The following is a 24,295-nucleotide window of genomic DNA, read 5'->3' on the forward strand; positions in this document are numbered from 1 at the left end:
CTCCGAGTCCCTCCACCCCAGCAAAATCCGTCTCCGGGCCACCAGGGAGGCAAAGGCCAAATCATCGGCTCCCCCCCCCCCCCCCCGCCCCCGCCCCCCAGATCCTCCGTAACCCAAATATTGCCATTTCTGGACTCTGAGTCAGCCTCCCTTCCAGGGCATCCGCAAATCCCTGCCAGAATCCCCTCCAGTTCGGACATGCCCAGAACATGTGTACGTGGTTCACCGGGATACCCCACACCGCCCGCACCTATCCTCCACTTCCTCAAAAAACCTACTCATCCGGACCACAGTGATATGAGCCCTATGAACCAACTTGAACTGGATCAGGCTAAGCCTGGCACATGACAAGGATGAATTGACTCTCCAAGGCCTTTTCCCATAGTCCGACTTCCAACTCCTCCTCCCACTTCCTCTTCACTACCCAGATAGGGAACCCTTCCCATTCCATCAACTCCTTGTATATCGCCGAAACCCTCCCCTCCCCAACCCTAATTTTTGACATCACCTTATCCTGCAGTCCCCTTAGGGGAGGCGAGGAAAGCTTGGAACCTGCCTCTGGACAAAGTTCCTCACCTGCAGGTACTGAAACCGGTTCCCACCCAGCAACTCAAACTCCTCCTCTAATGCCTCCAGGCTCGGGAAGCCCTCCTCAATGAAGAGATCCCCAAATCTCTCAATCCCTGCCCGCTGCCACCTCCTAAAGCCCCCTTCCAGTCCCTCCAGAACAAACCAGTGATTATCATAGTTCGGTGACCACATTGATGCCCCCTCCAATCTAATGTGCTGTCTCCATTGTCCCCACACCCTCAGGGTTGCCACCACCACCGGGCTTGTGGAGTACCGATAACGGCAGGTGCACCGTTAGTAAAGCCTCCCGACTCGTACCCTTGCAAGATGCCGCCTCCACTTGCTCCCACACTGACCCCTCCCCCCACTACCCACTTCCTAACTAGCGATATGTTGGCAGCCCAGTAATAGTTAATAAAATTCCAAAGGGCCAAGCCCCCCCATCCCCACGCCCTCATTCCAAAAGTACCTTCTCCACCCTAGGGGTCTTACCAGCCCTACAAAACCCGAGATCGCCGCGTTCATCTTCCTGAAAAAGCCTTGGGGATAAAAATTGCAAGTCATTGAGAAACAAACAGCAACCTCGGGAGGACTGCCTTCTTCAGTCTGTAACCTCCCCGCCAGTGACAGAGGGAGCATGTCCCACCTACGGAAGTCTCCTTTCATTTGCTCGACCACCCTACCCAGATTTAATTTACGGAGATGACCACAGTCCCTAACCACCTGAATCCCCAGGTACCTAAATCTCTTCCCCACCACTTTAAATTGGTAACTCTCTCTCTCTCGCCTCTCCTGCCCAGTGTCTGGATCGCGTTCATCTTCCTGAAAAAGCCTTGGGGATAAAAATTGGAAGTCATTGAAAAACAAACAGCAACCTCGGGAGGACTGTCTTCTTCAGTCTGTAACCTCCCCGCCAGTGACAGCGGGAGCATGTCCCACCTAAGGAAGTCTCCTTTCATTTGCTCGACCACCCTGCCCAAATTTAATTTACGGAGATGACCACAGTCCCTAACCACTTGAATCCCCAGGTACCTAAAACTCTTCCCCACCACTTTAAATTGGTAACTCTCTCTCTCTCCTCTTCTGCCCAGTGTCTGGATCGCGAACACTTCACTCTTACCCATATTTAACTTGTAGCCGGACAACCGACCAAATTCTTCCAATATCTCCATAATTCCAGGCATCACCCCAACGGGTCTGTTATGCAAAGGAGCAAATCATCCACGTACAGCAAGACCCTATGCTCTATAACCCCCCCCCCCCCCCACCAGACATTTGATGACCTAAGGGCCATTGCCAAGGGCTCAATGGGCAGGGCAAACAGTAGTGGGGAGAGTCTTGTCCCCCTACACAACAAAAGTATTCTGACCGGACCCGGTTGGTCCATACATTCGCCACCAGTGCCTGGTATAGCAACCGGACCCAATCCACAAATCCCTGCCGAACCCAACCCTTCCTAGGATATCACTTCCACTCCACCCAATCAAAGGCCTTTTCTGCATCCGCTGCCATCACTATACTATTTAGGAGCCGTCTGATGTTGGACGTCAAGTACCGTCCCTTCACAAATCCCGTCTGGTCCTCCCCTATTACCCCTGGGACACAATCCTCTCTACGTGTGGCCAAGATCTTTGCCAGCAACTTCTCATCTACATTCAAAAGAGAGATCGGCCTATATGATACACAGCTCTCTGGATCCTTATCCCACTTCAAAATAAGGGAAATCGAAGCCTGCAATAGCGTTGGAGGGAGCACCCCCAGCTCCTTGGACTCCTTTAAAAACCTTTACCAGGAGCAGCCCAGAAACCCAGAGAACTTTTTTGTAAAACTCAACCGGATATCCATCAGGTTCCAGAGCCTTGCCCGATTGCATCGCCCCCCCAGTCTGTCTATCACCTCCCCAAGCCCGATTGGGCCTCCCAAGCCTTCCACCAGCTCCTCGTCTACTCTCGGGAACTCCAGTCCCCCCCAAGAATCGCTTCATACCCTCCTCCCCGGCTGGTGGTTCCGATTTATAAAGTCAGCTATAAAATTCACGAAACACATTATTCACCCCCTCCAGGTCCACAACTACCTTCCCCCTTATATCCTTTACTTTCCCAATTTCTCTTGCCGCCTCCCGTTTCCTCCGCTGATGTGTCAACATCCTGCTGGCTCTTTCCTCACATTCATACACTGCCCCCTTTATCCTCCTCAGCTGTCCCTCTGCATTACCTGTGGACAGGAGCCTAAATTCCATTTGCAGTCTCTGCCGCTCCTTCAGGGGCCCCTCATCTGGAGACTCCGCATATCTCCTGTTCATCTACCAGCTTGTCCAAATCCGCCCGTTCAGTCTTCTCCCTATGGGGCTGAATCGAGATGAATTCCCCCCTTATAACTGCCTTCAGTGCTTCCCATACAACCCCTGCCGAGATCTCACCCTTATCATTAATCTTTATATATCCCCGAATGGCCTCCCTCACCCACCCACACACCTCATCCTCCGCTAGCAGCCCTACATCTAATCTCCATTGCGGCCGCTGGGCCTTTCTTTTGCTCACTTGCATGTCTACCCAGTCTGGGGCATGGTCTGACACCACAATTGCTGAGTATTCAGTATCCGCATGAAGAAGTCTATCCTGGAATATGCATTGTGCATATTTAGAGTAGAATATAAACTCCTTACTCCTTGACCTCCCGAATCTCCACGAATCCACCCCTCCCATGCGCTCCATAAACCCCCGCAGCTCTTTTGACTTTGCTGACACCTTTCCAGACCGGTCTAATCTCGTGTTGAAATCTCCCACCCCATAATCAGTCGGTGCGAGTCCAGGTCCGGAATCTTCCCAGCACCCTCCGAACGAATTTGGCATCATCCCAGTTTGGGGCACACATGTTCACCAGCACCAGCTTCCCGCGAACCATAATAAATCAACCCCTCAGGTCTGCCTCTATCTTCCCCACCTCGAATGTCACCTTTTTGTTGACCAGAATTGCCACCCCCCCTCGTTTTAAAGTCCAATCCCAAATGGAACACCTGTCCGACCCATCCCTTCCTCAGTCTAACCTGGTCTCCCAACTTCAAGTGCGTCTCCAGCAACATTGCCACGTCTGCCTTCAGTTGCCACAAGTGTGCGAACACCACGTGACCAACCTGGTCCAGGGGCACCCTACCACTCTCCCCTATCGATCAGCCATAGCCTCTCCCAGGCCAGCCCTTGGCCCATGCCCTGCACCTCACCTGGCCCGCCCTCCAGCAGCTACGGTCATCAACTCTTCTCCACCACCTTAAAAGTCCTCTCCCCGTCAGCAGTTTAACCCCCCCCCCCCCAGTTACATTGGTCTTCAGCTCACCCCCCACTTTGCTTTCGTGAACTAGCCCTCCCAGCTAGCCTGGCAACCCCCGCCCCTGGCACCTAGCATCCTACACCCCACTGGTTACCCTCCCCCTGCGTTTAATGCAAATTCTCAAAACAACGGCAAGAAACAGGAGCAAACAAACAATCCCTCCTAAGGTCCGAGTACAAAGGCCCACCTCTCCTCCCTTAACAAAGTATTATCTACTCAGCTAACCCCAAACAGAACCGAATGAAAAACAGAAAAAGAAAATATATATACAAAAGTCTCAAACGTCATTCCGAAAATCGCAAATTGAACATTGAAAGTTTTACAAAACATAGCTCCTAGCTCAGTTCCCCAGTCAAAGCTCAAGATCTTCATTCTCCTATCAGCTTATTGACTTTCATAAAGTCCACCACGTCCTCCGGCGAGCCAAAGTACAATTCACACCCCTCACAAGTCACCCATAGACGGGCCTGGTAAAGCAGTCCAAACTTTATTCCTTTTGCATACAGGGCCGACCTGACCTTGTTGAAACTCTTCCTCCTCTTTGCGAGTTCTGCTCCCAAGACCTGGTACACCCGGATCTTGGCATCTTCCCACACACACCGCTTTGTCTGCCTGGCCCATCTCATTCCTTGTAAGTTCCTTGTCTAAGAACCGATGCAGTCAGACCACCATCACCCTCGGGTGCTCACACCCCTGGGGCTTACGCACAAGTGCCCTGTGGGACTGGTCCACCTCCAACGGCTTAGCAAACAAACCTTCCCGCATCTGTTTCTCCAGCATCTTCCCCACATACGCACCAGCATCCAATCCTTCTTTCCCCTCCGGCAGACCCACGATCCAGATGTTCTGCTTCCGAGAACGGTTCTCTAGGTCCTCCACCTTCTCCAAAAATCGCTTCTGCTGGTCCTGATCTCTGCTGCCATCGAGGTGGACTGCTCCTCATGCTCCTCCACCTGCTCCTCCAACCTCTGGAATGCCTGTCCCTGGGTCATCAGTCTCGCCTCCACGCGGTCAACCACCGCCCGAATCGAGTCCGCCGCCCAGGCCAGGTCCTCCGCACACTCTTTACATTGGTGGGAGAATTACTCATTCAAGAAGCTCACCAACTGGTCTGTCGACCACTGAGCTGGCGGGGTCAAACCCTGTGCATCCGCCATTGCCACATTCGAAATCTGGTCCTCACTTGCCACCAACTTCTGATTCCAACTTTGCCTGGGGCGCAGCTCCATAAATTAGGGGTCCCCTCCTTCTGTTCCTGCTTCCACACCCTTACTTCACAAAATTCCTCCAACAATCCGGCGTAAAAGCCACAAACAGACCACCATGAGCGGGAGCTGCCAAATGTGCGACCTTTCACTCCATGGCTGCCACCGGAAGTCATAACTGTTTATTTATAACCAGAAGAATTAGAAAATGCAATAATTAAACTAGAATAATGGCCTGCTAATCTATTACTTTCCCCTTTGACCGTCTCACCCTCTACCCAAACACACAAAAGGCAAACGCACACAGAGAAAGGGAAAGTGGTGGAATGACAGAGGTATTGAAGTCTTTGTCGACAGTGATCTTCTGAGGTGGCAGAGTGTTGAAAACCACCAGTTGAATTGGATCTTCTGGCATGTGCATTCAGTCAGAACGCCCAATCATGAGTTTAGCAGAACCATCCAGAACACCAGCACCAATCACGAGAGCCAGTCAAGTCCCAGGAAATCAAAGTAGCCGATTAAGTCCATCAAAATATATCATCACTAGGCCAGGCCCCGGGGTCTCTAGAGTCCAAACAAAACAGCACATCTGCCCCGGGGGGGGGGAGGGGGGTCAGTAATTGTCCAAATACAAAAGTTAAAACAGCCAAGATAACAAAATAAGGGAATGCCCAAGGGAAATCAGGTTTAAATAGGAGGATCCTTATACTTCAAAATCACTTCTTTCACATTGAAAAAACAAGTTGTAATGACATGTCTCAAACACTTTCCAGGACCTCAAACAATGTATCATTCTGAAAATCCCTTTTCTAACATAGTTAAACACTGTACGAATTCTGCACACCCAAAATGGCATGAACAGCAATGAATAGAGTAAACACTTAATTTGAATGTGTGAAGTGAGGAACAATGATTAGGAGATCAGAAAACTCCCTTCTGCACTTAGCATCATCCTGGTTTAACACCTGATCATTTGGTTGTTGATATTATCCCTTGTAAAACACTGCGATATTTTACCACAAGGACAAGCCGTTTGTTTCAGCTAACATCAGGTCAACTTGTACTTTGCTAATGCAAAGATTTTACCATGCAGCAAGATTTGAATTCAAATAAATTCAATGCAACGATTTTACCATGCAGCAAGATTTGAATTCAAATAAATTCAATGTGTACTGCACTTGTAAGTGTTACATGTTGAATAATGTTGTGTAATGCTGTGACACTAAAAATACTGTGGCTACAAGACCCAATCAGAGGCAAGGAATCCTGAGGCGAGTAGCTTAGAGGGCAGCACGGTAGCATTGTGGATAGCACAATTGCTTCACAGCTCCAGGGTCCCAGGTTCGATTCCGGCTTGGGTCACTGTCTGTGCAGAGTCTGCACATCCTCCTCGTGTGTGCGTGGGTTTCCTCCGGGTGCTCCGGTTTCCTCCCACAGTCCAAAGATGTGCAGGTTAGGTGGATGGGCCATGATAAATTGCCCTTAGTGTCCCAAATTGCCCTTAGTGTTGGATGGGGTTACTGGGTTATGGGGATAGGGTGGAGGTGTTGGGTAGGGTGCTCTTTCCAAGAGCCGGTACAGACTCGATGGGCCGAATGGCCTCCTTCTGCACTGTAAAGTATATGATAATCTATGAAACTTGCCTTCTCACTCCCCAAAGCCTATCCACCATGACAAGGCACAAGTCAGGAGTGTGATGGAATACTTGCGTGGATCAGTGCAGCTCAAACAACTACTTCCCTGGATGGAGTTTCAAGAAGCTCAACATCATCCAGGGCAAAGCAGCCCACTTGACTTGGCACCCCCTCCACAAACATTCACTCCCTTCACCACCAATGCACAGTGATGGCCATGTGTACCATCTACAAGATGCATTACAGCAACTCACCAAGGCTCCTTAGACAGCACTATCCAAGCCACGGCCACAACCATCTAGAAGGACACGAGCAGCAGACACTTGGGAACACAACCTCCTGGAGGTTCCTTGCAAAGCCATCCTGCCTTGGAAATATTTCACCATTCCTTTACTTGTCACTGGGTCAAAATCCTGGAATTCCAACCCTAACAGAAATGTAGGCTACACCACATGGACTGAGGCAATTCAAGAAGGCAGCTCACCACCACCTTCTCAAAGGTATGTAGGGGTGGACAATTAATGCTGGCCAAGCCAGAGATGCCCACATTCCATGAATGAATAAAAAAATTATTTAAACATATGAAACCCATTTTACCGTTATAAAAGTATCAGTAGCTAATGCTACAATGCAAAAAAGTACACTAATTGGAAAACACTTACAGGGAATACAAATACACAGTTGCGGGCAAAGACACTATTTTGCAACTTTCTTCCCTGAAATTGAAAACATTAGTTATATGGGAACTAAATAACAGTAATATAGTTGCTGATTATACAGAGATTGTACTTAAAGCTGGGTGAACATACAAGACCATAAGAAATAGCAACCGGAGCAGCCCAATCAGCTCTTTGAGCCTGCTCTGCCATTTAATAAGATTATGGCTGATCGAACAGAGTCCACTTTCCTGCCTGCTCTGCATAACCGTTAATTCCCTTACTGATTTTAAAAACCTATCAATCTCAGCCTTAGAACTGTTCAAGGACTCGGCCTCCATAGCTTCCTAGGGTAAAGAATTCCACAAATTCCGCACTCTTTGAGAGAAGAAATTCTTCCTCAAATCCGTCTTAAATCAGTAACCCCTTATTCTGTGAGTATGTCCTCTGGTCCTGTACTCATCCCACGAGTGAAAACATCTTCACAACATTTACCCTGTCTCAGCCCTTAAGAATCTTACATGTTTCAGTCAGATCACCTCGTATTCTTCTGAATTCCCAAGGAGTACAGATACAACCTCCATACCCGGGATCTAGTAAATCTCCTCTGTACTGCCTCCAGTGATAACATATCTTTCTTTAAATAAGGGGACAAAAACTGTACACAATATTCTAAATGTGGCCTCACTAGTACCTTGTACAGTTGCAGCAACACCGCTTTACTTTTATACCCCATGAAATATAAGCCAGCATTCCATTTGCCTCCCCTGTTACCTTCAGCATCTGTGCTAGCTTTCTGGGTTTCATGAACGAGGACCAAGTCCCTTTGTGCTGCAGCTTTATGCAAACTTCTTTCCATTTAAATAATAATCCACATTCTTCCAAAATGAACAATTTCACATTTCCCCACATTGAATTCTGTTTGGCAATTTTCTGCCTACTCATTTAACTTGTTAATCTTGTTCTGTATAGTATTTATATCCTACTTACAACCTGCCGTCCATCCCACCTTTGTATCATCTGCAAGTGTGGCCACAGTGTACACTGTTCTTTTCTACAAATCATCAATATATATTGTGAAGAGCTGCGGTCCCAATCCAGAATATTACCTCCAACATCATGACCTCCTATCTTGCATAGTAGGCTTTTGTGCGGCACTTCATCAAATGCCTTTTGAAAATCCAAATATACATCGCCTGGTTCTCCTCCAGCGACACTGCCTGATAATTCTTCAAAGAACATTAGTAAATTTTTCAGACACGATTCATGAACCCACACGGACTCTGCTTGATCAGATTATGACTTCCCAAATGCACTGCTAGTCTCTCCTTAATAATCGATTTTAATATTTTTCCAACAACTCAAGTTATAGAGTACTGGTCTGTAGTTTTCTTCATTTTGCCTCTTTCCCTTTTTGAACAGTACCACATTGGCAGTTTTCCATAGTTGGACTTCTCTGCTTTGGGAATTCAGCATAACTGGCAGTCAACTTTGGGCCTGATCTACACAACCAAATGTAGACATCAAGTACTGAAAATAATGTATTAGTTAAAAGGATGCATGCACACATGTACATACACAAACCTCAGCTGAACAAATTAATGTGTTGGCAAAACATGAACAAAACTGACAGAATAGTAAGATGAAACCAACTTGGATCACTCATGAGCACTTACCCTGACTTGAGGTCTGTTATTTTGAGATTGTTTGTAGCATCTAAGCCAATTTTTCCATTTCGGACAACACTGGCGATAAAGGGACGAAGTGCAGGGGAAATTCTGTTTAAGGCAACTTCTGGTGACATTTCAACTCAGTGCCTCCACAATGGCACTGTCAAAGACCAACGAACAGGACAGTCTGCAGTGCTAAATATTCAATGAAGAAAAACAGTTAACATTTGGGGGAAAATAAAAACATACTGCAAAGAAAAAGGTAACTTGTAAACAAAACATTACACTGGATTCAGGAGAATATCTACAGAATTAGATAACCTTAACAGAATTATGATAACCTAAACAAAAAATCAATCTTGGGATGCAAGACTAGCATTTATTACCCATCCATAATTGCCTCGAAGCAAGCTCATGCTAATATTGGATTGGAGTGGCTTGTTGGCTGGATTCGGTAAGGACATTAAATGTTCTTAACAAACATTAGTGAATCAGTTAGGTTTTTAATGACAATCAATAGCTTAAGAGTTGAATACCAACAAATTTCTATTGTCAGATGCCAAAGGAAGGAACTTTTTAGATTTAATGTAAGTAAGAAATGTTAATGGAGAAGTAAGAGGACTTGAGACAGATTAATTATGTCTTGATAGTTTTTGCCACAATGTTGTAAAGAATGTGTAATAATTGTAGGTGCATTAGTTACAATTTTCCAAAGTCCTCCAGATTTGGTAAGTGTGCCTTTGCATTTCCTTTAAGGGGGAGAGGAAGAAACCAGAAAATACAGACCTGAAAATATATGCAATGAGGCATAAACTTTCACCACTCATACGTATATGTAAATATAATGTATAAAATCAATTACTTGGATGGAAGGAATAGAATTAAGTATATCCAATTTTGCAGATGACACAGTTGGAAGAAACAGTAAATTGTGTGAATAGGATCAGGATGTTAAAAGCAGACATAGACTAATAGATTGAGCATAACTGTGGCAGATGGGAGTTTAATTTGAAGATATGTTTTCCTTCGGCTTGAGGGGCTTGGGCTCGAGGAGCAAGGGGACTTCAATTTATTTGAATCACAAAAGGCTAATACAAAAAATAATCAAAAAAGCTAATGAAACATTGGTGTTTATTTTCTGGGGAGGGGAGGTAAATTACAGAAGGGACAATGCTATGCTTCAGCTGTCCAAACCCTTGACACACTACCTAATTGAATTTTGAGTTCTGTTTTGGGCCTTGGAAGGGTAGAGTACAAATTCATCAGAATTATATCAGGGCTTAATTAGGTGTTGCATATCACGGCCTATATTCTCTCAAATTCATTTAAGTTAGAAGCATTGAAAAATTGACAGCACAGAAGGCCATTTGGCCCATCATGTCTGCCAACAAATAAAGATTTTTCCAGCCAAATCCCACATTCGAGTTCTTGGTCCTGTAGGTTGCAGCATAACCAAGTGCTTGTTAGATATGATGAGTGTTTCTGCTTCGATTAATCTTCCAGGTAAATTACTCAACAACTCCCTTCTAATGCTTCCACCAATTACTTTATCTATCCTCACTGGCTATTGAATTCATGATCAGAAATAGGTCCAGTCTGTTTAGGGGCTGTTTAGCACAGGGCCAAATCGCTGGCTTTGAAAGCAGACCAGTAGCATGGTTCAATTCCCGTAACAGCCTCCCCGAACAGGCGCCGGAATGTGGCGACTAGGGGCTTTTCACAGTGACTTCATTGAAGCCTACTTGCGACAATAGCGATTTTCATTTCATTTTCAGTCTCTCAAGAGCCCCTCCAATTTCATACATCTCAATTTGATCTGGCCTCAGCCTCCTCTGTTCCAAAGAAAATCCCCAGTCTGTCCAATATTTCCAATTCTCTACCAGTACCTAGTGGTGCACGAAGACAGACTTTCGTCTGTTTCCATAGCTAGTAATTTTCAGGACAGGTTGCCAGATTTTACTAAATGGAACAGCAGACTCCATTGGCCAAATGGCTACTCCTGCTTCACCTTTCCAAGAAAAATTGGAAATTGGCTACAACAATTTATACAAAACCGCAAAGATCAACGTTGGGACCATTTCTGTTCATCTACATAAATTATTTAGATAAGGGGAACAACTGAACAATTTACTAGGTTACAATGGACATAAAAATGTAAACAGGAATTGCTAGCTGGTCCCGCATTTATTCCTCATAACTGCTTAACTCTGCTTCGACTGATTGGCTTGCCAGGTCATTTCAAAGGTACATTTTCTTTTAAAGAATCAACCACATTGCAGTTTTGGAGCCATATTGGATGGCAAATTTCCTTCTCCAAAGGACATCAATGAACCTGATGGGTTTTTACGGCAATCGACAACTGTTTCATGGTCATCATTAAACTTTTAATTCCGGATTTTTATTTGATTCAAACTTGGGTCCCCAGAGTCTCTGGATTACAAGTCCAGTGACTAGACCCACCGCCTCCCCAAAGTCTCGACATACGGTTCAGTTCAGTGTGACACTAATTTTGCCAGACCGAAATGCATGTGTATAAAATAAAGGGTTAACTTCTAAGGTTCCAAGAGAGATACAGGATTCAGTTGTTAAATCATTGAACGGTCTACATGAAGTGCGACAAGGCCATTAAGAAGACTAGCCTTTCATGTATTATTAGGGCATTACAATGGAATACTAAGAATATTATCTCCAGGCTGCGCCACAAAGTTTCAGTAAAGTTGCAGTTTTTCTCTCACTGGCGGGTCTTTGAGAAAATACAGAAAAATGCAACCAAAATGGTGTTAATTATCATGCTAGACTTAATGAGGTGAGCTGACTTTATTACAAAACAATGATGTGTGAGACAACACCGTATCTGATGGGCCAGTTGGTCTTTTTGTATGTTAATTATTCTTTCCAATTTCTATCATATTTGCATCACTTAGGAATCTAAATTCTACTGTGCTAATTGGAAAACTAAGATTACCAATAATAACTAAGACAAAATAAGATGCAGAGGCAGTGGTGTTGTGGTATTATCTTTGGAATAGTAATCCAGAGTCAAGCTCTGGGGATCCGGGTTCGAATATACCATGGCAGATGGTGAGATTTGGATTCAATTTTTTTTAAAAATCTGGAATTAAAAATCTAAAGTTGACCATGAAACCATTGTCGTAAAAATCCATCTGGTCTGGCCTACACGTGACTCCAGATGCACAGCAATGTGGTTGACTCTTAAATGCCCTCAGGGATGGGCAATGAATGCTGGCCCAGCCAGCGATGCCACATCCCGTGAACGAATAAAGAAAAAGAAAAATGGCAGAAATGTAGGGAATCAGCCAAACAAAATGACTCTGGCATACCAAAGCTAGATTCTTTGACATGGCATACCAATTGCTGGAGTAGTGCATCTCGATTTCTAAAAGCCCCTTTGTGTGAGGCTCCTTTATAAACCCAGGGCAGTCAGGTGAGTAACTGGCTAACAGGAACAACATGGAAGAGTAGTCCTAAGGAGAGAGAGAGGTGTATTAAGTTGGAGCAGGGTGAAGGGTCTTCAAAATCCATTAAGAGGTCCCACCTGTTGCATAAATGAGCTAATTTTCATCTCTTCTGAATATTATTTGACTAAAATAATTAAAATTTGAACAGTTTGTGTACACCTAGGATTACAGTGTTAAAATTACTCTCAAGATCAGACTCTGGGGCCATCATTTAAGATGGTTTAATTTTTGAGAGTTTCCTAACATTCCATATCATTGATCGGACTTCAAATGAAACATGAGATTTTGGAAGTATAAGATGCTGCTTCCTCTGGCTGGAGTTTCAAACCAAATGGTAATAGGTCAGCCACTTCTTCGCCAAGGTTGTGGATCTTTGGAATTCTCTACCTCAGAGGGCTGTGGATGCTCAGTTGAGTATATTCAAGCTGGATATCAATAGATATTCGAGCACTAAAGGAATCAAGGGATAGAGTGAGCTAGTGAAATTAATGCAGATCAGCCATGATCAAACTTAATAATTAAGCATTCCTCTGGAGCCTTATGGCCTTGCTCATATTTATGTTATATGCCAAGATCCATTTTAGAAACATAAAAATAGGAGGAGGCCATTCCGCCCTTCGAGCCTGCTATGCCTTTCATTTTGATCATGGCTGATCATCCCTTTCACCCCAAGAGTTATATCTAACTGATTCTTGAAAACCATAAGACAAGACAGGAGCAGAATAAGACCATTCCACCCATCGGGTCTGCTGAGCCTTCCGATCATAGCTAATGTGTTTCTCATCTCTATTCTCCTGCCTTCTCCCCGTAATCCCTAATCTCCTTATTAATCAAGAACCTATCTACCTCTGTCTTGAAGACACTGTGACTTAGCCTCCACAGCCTTCTGCGGCAACCACCCTCTGGCTGAAGAAATTCCTCTTCATCTCAGTCCCTTCAGTCTGAGACTATGCCTTCGGGTTCGACTTTCTCCTACTGGTGAAAACATGTTCTCCACATTCACTCTATCTAGCCCTCTTGGTATTCCACAAACCCACCACCCTCTGAACATAATGTTTAGGCCCCAGCTACTGGGGTAGCGAAATCCACAGGCTTACCACTCTGCGTGTGAAGACATTTCTCCGCATCTCAGTCCTATAAGTTTATCCCGTATCCTCAGACTGTGACCCCTGGTGCTGGACACCCCCACCAATGCAAAAAAGCCCTGTCTCGTCCTGTTAGAATTTTATAGGTTTCTATGAGGTCCTCCCTCAGTCTTCTGAACTGCAGCAAATACAATCCTAACTGACTCAATCTCCCCTCATCTGTCAGTACCGTCATCCCAGGATTCAGCCTGGTAAATCTCCTCTGCACCCCCTCTGTAGCAAGAGCATCCTTCTTCCAATAAGGAGACCAAAACTGCACACAATATTCCAAGTGTGGCCTCACCTAGGTCCTCTACAATTGTTGCAAGACATCCCTGCTTCTGTACTTCAATCTTCTTGCAAAGGCCAACATACCATTTGCCTTCTTTACCGTCTGCTGCATCTGCATGCTTCCCTTCAGCGGCTGGTGAACGAAGACACCCAGGTCTCGCTTCACATTTCCCCCTCTCAATTTATAGCCATTCAGATAATAATCCACATTCCTGCTTTTGCTACCAAAGTACATAACCTCTCATTTATCTATAGTGTCATTTATCTATATTGTGCTGCATTTGCCAACTCACTCAGCTTGTCCAAATCACAATGAAGCATCTCTGCATTCTTCTCACAGCTCACTCTCCCATCCAGATTTGTGTCATCTGCAAAGCTGGAGATCTTGCATTTAGTTTCCTCATCTAAATCATGAATATATATTGTGAATAGTTGGGGTCCTAGCACTGATCCTTGCAACACCCCAGTAGGCACTGCCTGCCATTTGGGAAAAGATCCAATTACTCCTACTCGTTTCCTGTCTGTCAACCAGTCTTCTATCCATCTGAATACACTACCCACAATCCCATGTGCTTTCATTTTACAAGCCAATCTCTTAAGTGGGGCTTTTTTGAAAGCCTTCTGAAAGTCCAAATTAACAACATTCACCAACTCTACTAGTTACATACTTGAAGAATTCCAGTAGATATGTCAAGCTTGATTTCCCTTTTGTAAATCCATGCTGACTCTGTCCGATTCTATCACTGTTTTCCAAGTGTTCTGCTATTAAATCTTTGATAGTGGACTCTAGAATTTTCCACACTACTGACGTCAATCACTGAAGCAGAATATTAGAATAATGCAGAAAGTATAACAACAATTAAATTTGGGAGCTTTCTGGTGATTATAAAATCTCTGAATCCTGAAGACAAAATTATTTTTTAAAAGTAACAGGAGCAACCTCTTGAAGCCTGAACCCACGAGACAAAATTGTGAATGAAGTAAAAAAGCAGCAAACAAAAAGGGCTGAAACTAGATGTTAAAGAGAGCAAAACAAGAGCGAAAAAGAGGCACAACATAATGAAAAAATAAAATTCAATGAGAAGTAGAAGCAGTCACTAACTTTACCTACTTGAGCAGTATCATAGGATCATAAAAATTTACAGTGGAGGCCATTCGGCCCATCGAGTCTGCACCAACATGATCATTAAAGAAATCTTACAATGTATTAGAATGACCAAACATGCAATGACTGCAAAATGTTTGGATAAATAAATCTATCAGGAAAACAACTACACTTGAGCTTCTTAAAGCAGTGGTGATTCCTATTTCCACTAATGATGCAGGATGTTGGACACAAAAAAAGATTGGAAAAAAGATCCTTTTTTGAAAAAATGTGTTTCTGAAGGATATTTAGCGAGAGGTGCAACCAGATGTACAAACAGTTCGGTATCACAACAGGCGGGAGATGACAACACAGGCAGATTATCAGTGACGGGCAGAAGTTTAAATATTTGGGCATGTGGCACAAAGTTGTGATGTTTAGGAAAGATGATATCACCATAATATTCTGGTTAGGGCACAGCTGGAGTACTGTGTATGATTCTGGTCAGCACACTCTAGGCAGGAAGTGGTTACACTGGAGAAGGTGCAGAGGAGATTCACAAGGATGTTGTCTGGGCTGGAGCATTTCAGCTATCAAGAGAAATTGGATAGACTGGGGTTGTTTTCCCTCAAGCAGAGAAGGCTGAGAGGGGACCTGATTGAGGTGCATAAAATTATGAGGGACATAAATAGGATGGATAGGAAGGAACTTTCAAGAAAAGTACAGCAGTGTAATCCTAATCTTAACACTGCACCGCAACTTTTTCCCTTAGTGGAGGGGTCAATATCCAGAGGACATAGATTTAAGCTAAGGAGCAGGAGATTTAGAGGGAATATGAGGAGAAGCTTTTTCAACCAGAAGGTGTTGGGAATCTGGAACTCACTGCCTGAAAGGGTGGTAGATGCGGGAACCCTCACAACATTCAAGAAGTATTTAGATGAGCGCCTGAAATACAATGTTACGGGACAAGTGCTGAAAAATGAGTGCTTGATGGCAAGTGCAGTCGCAATGGGCTGAAGGGCCTCTTTCCGTGCTGTAAAAATTTGAGAGTCTTTGATGCTGGAAGGAATGGTAAAGTTATAGAATGTAGCATATAAGACACCAGGTTTTGCAAGAGTCCTGAGAGCGGCGCACGATCAGTGCAGTGGGAGGAGAGCGTATGTTGTCACAATAACTCAGCCCTCCTGAACTATCTGCACAATCACCAACCATGACTTAGGTGCCATTTTCGCATAGAATGCATATTCTGTTACCTTTGTAGGTAATGGTATTTTATAGTGTATGAAGGAGTTTATTATGTTGGCTGCAACCACAATGAGAAAGGACATCTGTTCTGCCGTTGAGGCTTTTTGGAGTCAGCCTAGATCAAAGCACTGGCACCTCCTGGATGTCATTGTTCAAGTCGAAGAGAAATATTATTGATATCTATATCGCTCTATTCCTGTGGGGATTGATGCCTGTTGCACAGATCATTGACTTGTTTGATCAATGATGAAAATCCACTCAGCATCAATACATCACAAGACCCAAAAGTCAATGCCTCAGCCCAAAAGTAAATTCCAAGAATAGCTCACGACTACAGAATTGTTACAACACAGAAGGAAGCTATTCAGCCTGTTGTGTTCACATCAACTCTCCATAGGAGCAATTTACCTCATGCCATTCTCCCACCTTCTCCCCAAGGCACTGCTCAATCTTCATTTTCAGACAGTTAACAACTCATTTCCCTCTTGAATGCCTTGATTGAATCTGCACCTATTTGCAAAATCTTCACGTACCCAAATCAATTACAGAACAATGGAATCAAATAAAGTCATCTGTACTAGGCCCTAGTGTCCAGACAAATGGGGTTGAGCAGCATCGCCACTAGAATTGGTTCTACAAAAACAATGCTGACATACTGCTGGAGCAACTTTATCTAACTGGCAGAACAAGCCATGGTTGGAAGATGGCTCCAACAGTTCAAGGCTGATGCCCAATAACAAATCCAGAAGATGAAGGGCATATGTGAGAACAGAAAGCCCTCGAGATTCATCAACATATTGATCATCATGACATACACAACTTCTCTAAAGCCACCAGGAGCATCGACAGACAAAAATTAACAGGAAAAATCCCTGTCGCTCACAGGATGTTTCTCTTCATAAGGATGACAATGCCATCCATTAATGCTGAAAATAACATTTTCAACTCCTCAACCGTGAATCCACAGTGGCAGCCGATAATCTCCAGTACTCTGGAAGAATCCATGGGTGAAACACCATCAATGGGAGATCTGCAGCAAGCAATCGAACAGATGAAAAACAACAAAGCAAAACAATGGTATTCAAACTAACGTCTTCAAAATTGCTGGGCTTTTGCTCACATCAAGACTCATGAGCTCACCCTCATGCACTCATTGGGGATGAAAAAAAGCAGCCCCCCCCCTCCCCCCGAGACTTCAGGAATGTGACAATTGGAACGATCTTCAAGAAGGGAGATGAATCACACTGTGAACTATCAAGTAGGTGTACAAAATTCTTACAGGCTTTAACATAGTAGATGCCAGAAAGAGGTTTCCCCGGATTGTGGGGGTGGTCTTGAACCGGGGAAACAGTCTCAGAATAAGAGGTTGGTCATTTAGGACTAAGGTGAGGAGTTTCTTCAGTCAGAAGTTGGCAAATCTTTAGAATTCTCTACCCCAGAAGGCTGTGGGGGACCAGTCATTCAGTATGTTCAAAGCAGAGGTCAATAGATTTCTAGATACCAATGATATTAAGGGATACAGTGGATAGTGGGGAAAGATGGTGTTGAGGCAGAAGATCAGCCATGATATAGATAAATGGCAGAGCCAGCTCAAAGGGAACTGTTCTGCTCTTCTCCTATGTATTTGCCTCATGTCCAGAGCAAAGAAAATCCGGACATGAATTCTCCTGAATCGCCTACTTCCTGAGACTGGGGAAATTCTCAGTCACAGAAGAATTTCTGGTATAGTCTTTGTTGCCAAACAAATACAAGAGAAATGTCGAGAACACCAGGAACTTTCATTGCAGTCATCAACCTGACCAAAACATTTGACTCAGTAAATTGCAAGGCTCCAAAGATTTAAAATGTTGAGAAGCTTAATTGCAATCCTGGAATTGTTTTATGACGAAAGGACTGCAAATTTCTTGAGTGAGAGATCTGAAACATCTGAAATCTGAATGCCTTTGAAATCCAGATCGGTGTCAAGCAAGACTGTGTGATCGCTCCCATATTATTTGTAATCTAACTGACAGTGGCTATTCACCTCATCAAATATCAATTACCCTCCGGAAGGAGTTAAATACCACCTAGGTGGAAAACTCTTTACCCTTCATCCCCTCCGTGACAAAACTAAACTGACCACCATAAGAGATACATGACCTACAGTTTGCAGATGACTGCAGTGTCATTATCCGCTCTGCAACAGATTTGCATACCTCTCTCGAACCCTTCAATCCTGTCTACAAGTAACCCAGCCTGTTACCAAAATAAAATTCACCCACACCTGGTCAGCCAAATATTCCACCTCCCATTTTTTCCGAAGGAAAGACTCTGAAGTATGTTGGGCACTTCCTATACCATGGTAACCAGCTCTCTCAAAACATCACCATCGACGAGGAGATCCAACACCAGATAGGCTACTCCAGCTCAGCCTTCTACAAACTATGGCAGCGAATGATTGACACATCAACAAAAGTCCTAGCATACAGGACAGTTGTCGTCACCACACTCCTGTACTACAACGAGTCCCCAGACGGTGTATCAGGGACATCGAAGAGCATAAAGAAATTCTAGTAGCAATGCCTTCACTGCATCCTTTGAATTCTATGGGAGGAGGATTAAACAAACTCTAGTGTCCTAGTCAGCTCCACAAGCATTCAAGCAAAACTGAAAAATTAACAATGACAGCGTGATTCATCAGGCTACTAGACTAGAAGGGCTTGAGGTTCATAAGGAGGAGGTGTTAACAATTCTGGAAAGGGTGAAAATAGATAAGTCCCCTAGGCCGGATGGGATTTATCCTAGGATTCTTTGGGAAGCTAGGGAGGAGATTGCTGAGCCTTTGGCTTTGATCCTTAAGTCATCTTTGTCAACAGGAATAGTGCCAGAAGACTGGAGGATAGCAAATGTTGTCCTCTTGTTCAAGAAGGAGAGTAGAGACAACCTTGGTAACTATAGACCAGTGAGCCTTACTTCGGTTGTGGGCAAAACCTTGGAAAGGTTTATAAGAGATGGGGTGTATAATCATCTGGAAAGGAATAATTTGATTAGACATAGTCAACACGGTTTTGTGAAGGGTAGGTCGTGCCTCACAAACCTTATTGAGTTCTTTGAGAAGGTGACCAAACAGGTGGATGAGGGTAAAGCAGTTGATGTCGTGTATATGGATTTCAGTAAAGCATTTGATAAGGTTCCCCACGGTAGGTTACTGCAGAAAATACAGAAGCATGGTATTCAGGGAGATTTAGCAGTTTGGATCAGAAATTGGCAAGCTGGAAGAAGACAAAGGGTGGTGGTTGATGGGAAGTGTTCAGACTGGAGTCCAGTTATTAGTGGCGTACCACAAGGATCTGTTTTGGGGCCACTGCTGTTTGTCATTTTTATAAATGACCTGGAGGAAGGCGTAGAAGGATGGGTGAGTAAATTTGCAGATGAAACTAAAGTCGGTGGAGTTGTGGACAGTGCGGAAGGATGTTACAAGTTACAGAGGGACATAGATAAGCTGCAGCGCTGGGCTGAGAGGTGGCAAATGGAGTTTAATGCAGAAATGTGTGAGGTGATTCATTTTGGAAGGAATAACAGGAAGACAGAGTACTGGGCTAATGGTATGATTCTTGCAGTGTGGATGAGCAGAGAGATCTCGGTGTCCATGTACATAGATCCCTGAAAGTTGCCACTCAGGTTGAGAGGGTTGTTAAGAAGGCGTATGGTGTGTTAGCTTTTATTTGTAGAGGGATTGAGTTTCGGAGCCATGAGGTCATGTTGCAGCTGTACAAAACTCTGGTGCGGCCGCATTTGGAGTATTGCGTGCAATTCTGGTCACCGTATTATAGGAAGGATGTGGAAGCATTGGAAAGGGTGCAGAGGAGATTTACCAGAATGTTGCCTGGTATGGAGGGAAGATCTTATGAGGAAAGGCTGAGGGACTTGAGGCTGTTTTTGTTAGAGAGAAGGTTAAGAGGTGACTTAATTAAGGCATACAAGATGATCAGAGGATTGGATAGGGTGGACAGTGAGAGCCTTTTTCCTCAGATGGTGATGTCTAGCACGAGGGGACATAGCTTTAAATTGAGGGGTGATAGATATAAGACAGACGTCAGAGGTAGGTTCTTTACTCAGAGTAGTAAGGGTGTGGAATGCCCTGCCTGCAACAGTAGTGGACTCGCCAACACTAAGGGTATTCAAATGGTCATTGGATAGACATATGGACGATAAGGGAATAGTGTAGATGGGCTTTAGAGTGGTTTCACAGGTCGGCGCAACATCGAGGGCCGAAGGGCCTGTACTGTGCTGTCATGTTCTATGGACATTGTCTGAATGGCTAAAAAGCATGGACAAAGCAGCCTGCTTGATGGGCATCCAATCCACAAACATTCAATCCCTTCACCACCGATGCACAGCCATGTGTACCATAGACAACATGCACAGCAGTAACTTGCCTCTAAGGCAGTATTTTCCAAACCCTCAACCTCCACCACCCCCAGATGGACAAGAGAAGGAAATAAATGGGGACACCAGCACCAGCACGTTCCCCTCCAAACCACACATCATCCGGATTTGGAAATATACCACCTGCCACTCCCGGATCAAAATCCTGAACTCCCTCCCTAACAGCATTGTTGGTACATCTACACCACAGGGGCTACAGCGGTTCAGGGCAGCAGCTCAGCACTACCTATTCAAGGGCAATTAAGTATGGGCAATAAATGCTGCTGGGTCCAGGGGTGCCCACATTCTGTAAAATAATTTTTAAAATACAAATACCCAATTCATTTTTTCCCCAATTAAGAGGCAATTTAGTGGAGAGGGTATTTCGTCTCTCCAGTGCAGAGTTTAGTGCTTGTACCATTTGTTTTTTGTAGAAATGTGTTGTGAACTGTTTTAATAATCAGAGTATCCACACCCCCTCCCTGTACATTGGTACTGAGGGGAGGGTACCCTGTTTCAACACAAAATTAGTGTTTGTACCGTTTGGCCTTGTATATATGTTTTACTGTTTTAATAAAAAGATATGGTCAATCCACCTACTGTTCACATCTTGGGGTTGTGGGGGCGAGACCCACATAAATACTGGGAGAATGTGCAAATTCCACACGGACAGGGACCCGGGGCCGGGAAATAATTTTTAAAAATTATCACAGCTATCCAAACACCGACAGACTTACATTATCGTGTGTGGTGGGCACCCAGAGAAATATTTGATTATTTCTAACAAGGGAATTAATTACAGGGATGGGGAATGTGTGTAAGAATATATTCAAAACGTTGCAATAATGAACCACGCCTCACTACAGATTTACCAAGTGCCACGGATAGGCGATTCAATCCCCCCCCCAACATGCAAAAAAAGTTTCAGTGAAGAAATGTGTGTGTGAGCCACAGGTCAACTCTGAAACCCCAACGCAGCTTCCATATGCTCAGCAGATCTTTACCACCTGCGTCAATCCCGCTGAGGACAAAATGTCACGGCTAACGTTTCCAGGATGCTTGCAGCAACTGCTTGGAAATAAACTACAGGAAATAACACAGGGGTTGTGGGGGGGGGGGGGGGGGGGGTTGTAAACATACACGGCTGCACAAACCACCTCCTCCTCATATGGTGCAAAATCGTTGCGTCCGAGCTACACACAATCGCGCCCGCCACTCCCCTTCCAAAAAAAAAAAATCAATTTTAAGCGAGGACTTTATGTGCTGTCAACAACAGTCAATATTATACACTAACAAAACTGGGCCTCCAAGAAGCTCTATGAAGAGCGATTCATGGCGGCGGGATTGTATCCTTACAGACAGCGAGCGGGATTAGAGTACCTGCCTGGGACCTACCCGCGAGTCCCATTAACACAGAGCGTCCAGTAACCAGAGTCACCACACCCTCCCCCACCCCACTGCTTCGCGCTGCCAGCTGGCTGCTCGCGCTCTTCAAACGCTAACGGTTACAACGGTCGGTAGGGCGTTGCAGCCGACCAAACAGCTGCCTGATCAATCCATATATGTATAATGTACATATATAATTATAGGTATCCTTCTCGGGCAGAACATTATTATTATTAAAAGGGTCGTTTTTACCTCCTTATAGCCACCCCTTTCCGTTTTCTTTTCAAATAAAACCATCTAATTAGCTCAAATAATGCAGCCCGCTGTGCGACGGGGTCCTCCTGCAACCATGGGCGCCTGTTGTGGACTTTCACCTGAAGTTGCTCAAAGTGATTGGTGTTGCGGTGCAGTGTTAAGATTAGGATTACACTGCTGTACTTTTCTTGAAAGCACTTGCTAAACATGTCATTCCCAGAAAATCTTCCTTCTGATAGTATGGTTTATGATGTAGTGGTTGTAGGATCCTGTATGACTGACTTGGTCAGGTTAGTAATATACATGTAGTATGTGTGTGTGTATGTATGTATATATATATATATATATATATATTATACATATGTGTGTATATCCTGTTTATCTTTGTATCCTAATGGAAATTGGCACTCATTTTCTAAATCGTTGTAGGTGCTGAAATTATATTCTATTAAAATGAACCCAATGCTTTGAATAGGTTATAGGAACTATCTAATTGATTATCTAATAGATTGGTGAAACCGTTTATATATGTCTATTTTTTTAAATTTTGAAATACTTCTGTTCCGTCAAACAGAAATAAAACAATTACTTTTGATACTGATGTAAAAGTTGTCTACGTCCTCAGCACAATATTGTCAAATTGTAGATTTTTTGCCAGTTATTTAATATGCTTCCAACAGGTGCTCTGGGCTAATCCACCTGAAGGTGTTTTTGAGTTGGGTCATCTTTGCTATACAGTTGGAGTTTGGTGGTAGTGTGTATTCTTGCTGATGTTAACAAATCCCTCTTTCTACAGGTGTCTCTATCTCCAGGCTACATGATGTTTTTCCTATGCAAGGTAGTGAATTAACATCACACACTCTGACTGCCAGCTCCTGTTGTTCTTGGGTGGGGGTGAGGGTGGGGGCACTTAATAGCATGCATCTTCACACACCAATTCTACTGGAGAATTTATAAAGAAATTCAAAATAGTAAATTCAATAAATTGCTCAGACTAAGTATGTCATCTCTAGGCACGGGAGGTACCAGAGGACTGGAGAAATGTAAATATTACCCCCTTGTTCAAAAAAGTTAGAAGAATGACCCCAGCAATTATAGACTAGGCAGTTTAATATAAGTGGTGGGTAAGGTTCAAGTATTAGTAGTCACATGGAAAAATGAAGGTTAATGAGGAAGAGCCAGCATGGATTTCTAAAGGGGAAGTAGTTTTTAACAAATTTGCTCGCGTTTTTTTTGAAGAGGTAGCCAAAAAGGTTGATGAGGTATACATGGGCTTTCAAAAAGCATTTGATACTGTGTCACGCAACAGACTTTGTGAGAAAAGTTACGGCTTGTGGAATAAAAAGCGACAGCAGTGACGTGGATGCAAAATTGACTGAAGAATGGAGAGAGAGCAGTTAGTACATATCCTTGGGCTTTATTAATAGGGGCAGAGAGTACAAGAGCAAGGAGGTTATGTTGAACTTACAAAATACACTAGTTAGACATCACCTGGAATAGTGTGTACCTTTCTGGGTGCCATAATACAGAAAGGATGTGAATGCATTGGAGAGTGTGCAGAAGAGGTTTACACAAAAGCTTCCAGGGATCTAAAACAAATTATGAGTATAGATTGGAGCGTTTGAGACTGTTCTCCTTGAAGAGATGAAGGGTAAGAGGAGCTTCGATAGAGATGTTCAAAATTATTAGGGGCTGGAGAGTGTTGATAAGACCATAAGACATAAGAGCAGAATTAGACCACTCGGCCCATCAAATCTATTCTACCATTCAATCATGGCTGATATTGTTCTCATCCCTATTCTCCTGCCTTCTCCTCACAACCCCTGATCCCCTTATTAATCAAGAACCTATCAATCTCTTATCTTAAAGACACAATGATTTGGCCTCCACAGCCTTCTGCGGCAAAGAGTTCCACAGATTCACCACCCTCTGGCTGAAGAAATTCCTCCTCATCTCTGTTTC

At 44.1% G+C, this 24,295-nt stretch overlaps 2 protein-coding genes across 17 annotated transcripts in view; one reads left to right on the forward strand and one right to left on the reverse strand.

Moving 5' to 3' along the window:
* Positions 1-22,227, reverse strand: part of babam2 (BRISC and BRCA1 A complex member 2) — a 374,337-nt gene extending 352,110 nt beyond the window's left edge. For 2 of the 4 annotated variants that reach the window (XM_072500140.1, XM_072500137.1), the window contains exons 1-2: positions 22,088-22,227; positions 9,069-9,257 (exon numbers count right to left, since the gene is read on the reverse strand). In XM_072500140.1, coding sequence (XP_072356241.1) covers positions 9,069-9,196 — 128 coding nt within the window. In that variant the 5' untranslated portion in view covers positions 9,197-9,257; positions 22,088-22,227. Of the gene's footprint in view, positions 1-9,068; positions 9,258-12,431; positions 12,548-22,072 lie in introns of those variants that run through there. The other 2 variants (XM_072500138.1, XM_072500139.1) reach the window with 2 other exon arrangements.
* A 192-nt stretch (positions 22,228-22,419) lies between these two features.
* Positions 22,420-24,295, forward strand: part of rbks (ribokinase) — a 269,106-nt gene continuing 267,230 nt past the window's right edge. For all 13 annotated transcript variants that reach the window (XR_011940817.1, XR_011940818.1, XR_011940820.1 and 10 more), the window contains exon 1: positions 22,420-22,623. Coding sequence is in view for 8 of the 13 variants with exons in the window: in XM_072500141.1 (XP_072356242.1) it covers positions 22,541-22,623 (83 nt within the window). In the remaining 5 variants the exon portion in view is untranslated. The remainder of the gene's footprint in view (positions 22,624-24,295) is intronic.

Source organism: Scyliorhinus torazame, chromosome 4, assembly GCF_047496885.1.
Source record: "Scyliorhinus torazame isolate Kashiwa2021f chromosome 4, sScyTor2.1, whole genome shotgun sequence".
NCBI classification, from domain to species: domain Eukaryota; kingdom Metazoa; phylum Chordata; class Chondrichthyes; order Carcharhiniformes; family Scyliorhinidae; genus Scyliorhinus; species Scyliorhinus torazame.